This window comes from Apaloderma vittatum, unplaced genomic scaffold, assembly GCF_000703405.1.
Source record: "Apaloderma vittatum isolate BGI_N311 unplaced genomic scaffold, ASM70340v1 Scaffold32483, whole genome shotgun sequence".
NCBI classification, from domain to species: Eukaryota; Metazoa; Chordata; class Aves; order Trogoniformes; family Trogonidae; genus Apaloderma; species Apaloderma vittatum.
This window is the reverse complement of record NW_009709162.1, coordinates 1-5,260: the sequence shown is the minus strand read 5'-3', so window position 1 is coordinate 5,260 and position 5,260 is coordinate 1. Positions and strand designations below refer to the sequence as shown.

General features: G+C 47.3%; 2 protein-coding genes across 2 annotated transcripts; one reads left to right on the top strand and one right to left on the bottom strand.

Annotated features, from left to right (window-relative positions):
• Positions 1-362: 362 nt before the first annotated feature.
• LOC104268013 (chromosome unknown open reading frame, human C1orf174) lies at positions 363-1,607 on the top strand (the record flags this gene model as incomplete). The annotated part of the gene is made up of 2 exons (XM_009866822.1): positions 363-860; positions 1,497-1,607. Coding segments are annotated over 2 exons (609 nt in total), but the record flags the coding sequence as incomplete, so codon positions are not given.
• Positions 1,608-3,183: 1,576 nt separating this feature from the next.
• On the bottom strand, positions 3,184-5,255 carry DFFB (DNA fragmentation factor, 40kDa, beta polypeptide (caspase-activated DNase); the record flags this gene model as incomplete). Its single annotated transcript, XM_009866821.1, has 5 exons — positions 3,184-3,400; positions 3,850-3,950; positions 4,123-4,293; positions 4,418-4,497; positions 5,180-5,255. Coding segments are annotated over 5 exons (645 nt in total), but the record flags the coding sequence as incomplete, so codon positions are not given.
• Positions 5,256-5,260: the final 5 nt, after the last annotated feature.

Here is a 5,260-nt window from a genome sequence, read left to right as displayed (position 1 = left end):
CCGAGGCCCAGGAGCCCGAGGCCCGGCGGGAGGCGCTGCCCTGCGGGGCGGTTTGGTCTTTCTGCTGCGGTAACTGCCAGCGATAGCTCCCTCGGAACGTCCGCAAATGGGGATCAGCCACCCACGGTGCTGGTCGGTGCTTTGAGCAGGAGCTTTTCACTGCAATGTGTGCTGTGGTTTGGTGTAAGCCCTCTGCGCCTCTTTTCACGTGAACTTTCTACTAATTATTTTTCGTAGAGGTGCAGGTTTGGATCAGGGATGGAGCCCTTTGGTTCCACCTCCAGCCTTGCAGCTAAAGAGATATGGTGATTTTATTTTTCTTTAAGTAAGCTTTAGGATGTTTCTTTTTTTTTTCCTGTCAGTGTTCTTCACACGAAGCAGCTGACAAACAACCCTCAAAGAGGCTAAAATGTGAAAAACCCGATCTAGTAGAATCAGAACCAAAAGGACTTACAGGTGGAAATGGAAACCTTGCTGCATTGGGGGAAACACCTAAAACATCTCATGGGGATCCACGTTGTGAAGATCCAGGAGACCACGATACAGTTCAGCAGAAGGAAGGTGAAAGCGTTGCAGAGAGCAATGGAGACCCACAGGAAAAGGAACGCGATGGTTCTCTGAAGCCACACGCGGTGACGAGCAGTGCTCCATCACAAGTGGACCGTGATGAGAACCTGTACGGTTACATCTGCAGTGAGGAGGAGAGCAGCTGTCAGAGCTTACTGTCAGACGTGTCTAGCTTGAAGGAGGGAGATCTCCCAAAGAAGCCAATGCAGCTTGACAACAGCGCTTTCCTGGGTGAAGACAGCAACCAGCCCATGCCCGTGGACCGCTTCTTTGGAGATGTTGAGCTTTTACAGGTAAGATGGTGTCTGTTCACACTTCACAGCCTCAGCTCTGTTCCACTGGAGTCATAGAACAGGTTGGGTTGGAAGGGACCTTCAAAACCATCGAGCTCCAACCCCCCTGCCCTGGGCAGGGACACCTCCCGCCAGAGCAGGTTGCTCAAAGCCCCCCCCAGCCCGGCCTTGGGCGCTGCCAGGGCTGGGACTCGTGATTAGGGTAATGCTTTGGAATGGAAGCTGATTTCTGGCCACCTCTGCTTTTGGACCAAGGGCCAGAGCTTTACATTTAATCCTTGGTCTGCCTTTACCACTGTGAATCTGGGCACGTGATGCTCTTCTTTTAGATGTCACATGAGGACTGGCATTTAGCGGGAGTCGTGACGACTCGTTTGTGGGGCACCTCACCCCACCTGAACCTTCTCACAGCTGCGGAAGGAATCACAGCGTTGACCATGAGCTGTGCCTGGTTCAGACAACCCCCTGGAGAGCCCCCCTGCTTTAGCTGCAGGTGTGTGCCACCCCTTCCAAGGGCAGAGCCGTGTCGGTGCCTCGGGTATCAGATGTGTTAGTAGGTGAGCCGTTGGAGAGGCGGGAGGCCTGCTGTTTGCCGCAACGGTCTGTCCTGAATGATTTTATCTTTTTTTCTTAAAGGGTATCCCAGCAGCTGCGCTCCCAGGCACAATGAAGAGCAGGCGAGAATTCAGAAAGCTGCATTTCATCGCAAAGGAAGATGAGGAGGAGGAGGAAGAGGATGTTGTGTAACAACAAACTGTAAACAAACAAAACCTTTTTCTCTTTGCAGCCACATAGCGATGGTCGGCTGCGTCACTACCAGAAGGTGTCTGCGTTTGCCTTTTCTCAGGGAGGGAACACAACTGGTAGTTTGTTTTTCTGGAATTGGCAGATAGAGCGTTCTCCCACGATTCTCTGGGGCAAAAATTTGACTGAATTTTCAGTGATTTGGAAACCAATTGTAATTTAGCATTCTACCACTAATACTTAGGAGGAAAACAGAAGTTCTTTTTGCTTTTATAGATTTCAGCCCGTATCTAGGAGGTCTCACTTCTTTTTTTTTCAAGAAAAACACGTTAGAACAAGGTCTTTTTTCTCTTAATGGTGCAACATCTGCCCTTGTGGCATCCATGTTTTTACTGCGTGTCACTCCTCCAAACACTCACCAGTGTGGCTCATCCCACCAGGCTTGTGATTTTAGCCTGTGTTTTAAGAAAATCCTGAGCAACGTTAGATGACTCTGGGAACTCTTAACTCACTCAGTGTTCACGGTAATGCCTCTTTGAAAGTGTAATTATGCAATAAGCTTCCAGATCTTTATTGTTATAAATAGTTTCTTCTACGTTTCTAAAAATATAGAGAAAATGTTATCAGCAGATGGTTTAAATAAATATTAATTTATATAGCTATAGCCTGTTAAACATTCAGAAGTTGTAAGCCAAACAAATTGTATATGCATGACATGGTAATTTATTCACACTTCCACACCAGCTGATGCATTGTTTCTGTCAACGGTATTTCTTGGCTCCTTTTCACTCTAATTCTGTAACACAGAAAAATCTGATTTTTTTAATAGAATATTCATGGTTTTCAGCACTACTCCATCTTGAAGTAGCTCTCCCTGCTTTCCTTAAGTGCCGTATTTCATACCCTCTCTTTCTAGAACTACGTCTTTGCACACAGGCCCTCGTTTTCGTTTCAGCAGTCTTTTCCGTCTGCCTTGGCCGTGCTCATTAACCACTCCTGCGCCTCTGCCTCCACATACGCACACAGAAAGATGGTGGCAATGTTTTATTAAAAAATAAATTCACACCATTTCACACTGTTTACTGACAGTCCCTAAAAGTTCACTTGGCATCAACTGATGTTAAAAAAATCAATCTGTTTGTATTTTTTGTACCAGAGGTAGGAATCGTTTCACAAAAGCAGAGTTCTGTAAAAGAGCAGGTAAACACGACTGTACAGTACACCACAGAGCTCACTTCAGGCAAACTCTTTTCTCTGTGAGTTTTGGGCCTTCGTTTCTCAGGGCAAGAAAGATCGTAGGGTGGAATCAGCATCGGTCTCTGTCCTTTCTGAGCTCTGACTCAGCTGCGTTTCAGCGCACTGAGCACCGTGTGAGCTGAGTGAGGTTTGTACTAAGTGAGAAGGTGGGAGAGTAGGATTAGGCACGCTATGAATATACACTTTGTGAGACTGGAGTTGAATTACTTAGCAAGTCTCTTTTGCGAGGGACTCCTTAGGTTTTTGTTTAAGAAACTCAGAGCTATTTAAAAAGTACGGCATGATACGATTTTGGAAAAAGAAGTCACTTCCAGAGATACCACTATGAAATCTTGTGGTTTTGCTTCCTTTTTCTGTAAATCTTAGTTTTGTCACAGCTGAGATTATGACTGGTTTTCTTATGGCAAGCTATATGGACGAGTTTTAAATTATCCACGGTAAACAGCAGCTGATAGAAGTACTCCCAGTTCACTTCTCTTCCATCTCGCGTTCTGACAGCTTCTGCCAGTTCGGGGACAACAGCACGTTTCTTCTCTATTCTTCAGTATGCAAAAGAGAAAACAATACTACCCTCAGAAGACTTTTTTTCATAATAATCAAGCCTCCATCTTCCTTTTAGAGCCAGGTAGAATTCGACTTCTTGGTACGTGGTTCTTCCCTCCCCCCCCAGCCCCCAGGAAATTAGTTTAGCAAATCCTGTTTGCTTTGTAAGTGCACAGTGCCTGAAAACGGGCCTGGGGCTTTGGGCCCGAGAGGAGTGAGGAAGGATGTATTTCCACCCAGAGAAAATCTGAAGAGAAGCAAAGCTAATGAGAGACAGCATTAACATCTGGCTTCAGGATTTTATGTCAGAAGCAGCTGCAGCATCCGGGCATCTTTCAGCCCAATGCCCTACGCGTAGCGGAGCCAACTGCGCAGCACAGGGCGTGGAGAGACTCAGCGGCTGTGGCACGGAACGGGCACGTTTGGATGAATTCTTTGTACGTACATGTGGTCGAGATTCCAGGTACTGAAGAGGATTCTGCTTTCCCTGTTGCTGTAGGGGTTGATGGAATGCTTACACGGGCAGTCGGCTCTGTCGAAAGGTCCCTGTGAAACCAGACAGCTACAGGGAGAGGCGTGCAGCTCGGCTCCCAACCCCAGACAGATCACACACGCCGCAGCCACATCAACCTGATCCCGCGCTCCGGAAGCATCCACGGAAGCGTGTCCTTCCTCTGCTGGAGCTGAGGCTCCCTGCCTGGGGAAGGGCTGAGCTTACCTGACAGGAGAACCAGCCCTCCGCGGTGCACAGGCGGGCTGCCGCCTCCTCTCTCCTGTCAAAGTAGCAGCCGTTGTACTTCACGGATTTCAGCTTGTCCGACATCAGGTCAATGATCCTTTTGTAGGCATCGCGTGACGTAGGGTGAACATCTGAAATAGAACTACTAACCTAAGGAGGGGGAGGAAAACCACCAATCATTCCTCCAGCCTGAGGCTTCTTTCTGCATTTTTATATATGTGGTCACAGAATTACTAGCAGCTCGGAAATAAGTTACTTCAAGAGAAGCTTTTACCTCTTTCATGTAGCCTCGTATTCTGTTTTCACAACTGTATCGCATGTAGCTCGATTTGTTCTTAAAACGAGACTCTAGACCTAAAGGGAATTAGATTGTGTTGTAACTGAATACTTTCGGTGCTTCTGCCTAGCTGGGTATTTATCCCTTCTTTTCACAGATTTTTCTTACGCATTTTTATTTTATGGGTTTGAGCCTACTCTGCTCTTGGCACTTAAAAGGACCATAGAGAGCATCTGCTCTGAGAACAGCAGCTGGTATTATGGATCTTAAATGCTTCTTGTTAACGTGCATACACAGAACACCAGGAGATTGTGAAAACAAAACCGAATTGCTCTGGAATGACTTGGGAACGGGAGGGGGAACTTGCAAAGAAAGTATAAGGAAAACATGAAGAAAGGTTAGCTGGCTGACAGGTGCATGTTATCAACATACTGTTAGCAGATCGTTACAAGACTGTAAAGGCAGAGCTACGTTAATGAGGAAAAACTGTGTTTGGGACCAATCTTGCATAGAGCAATAAGGAACAGTGGTTTTTACTTCTTTTACCATTTTCCGATAGTAAATATGCATTTATTTTAGAGAAGCGTAAAAAGCATGCTAAGGTCAGGGCTAACTAATCCCCCGACCAGGTGCCAAGTCAGACTGCCCAGAAGGGCTCCCCAGTTCCCAAACTGCTGCTCTTCCCGAGCAGGGAGACTGTCAGAAGCGTCTCCCTGGAGCAGAGGCTCCGCAGCAGCTCCCCGCGGCCGCCACACGCACCTTCAAACCACTTCTCGTCCTCCGCTTTGTCCTCGGCCTCGATGTTCTCGCTCAGGTTGTGGATGAGATCCGCCAGCAGCT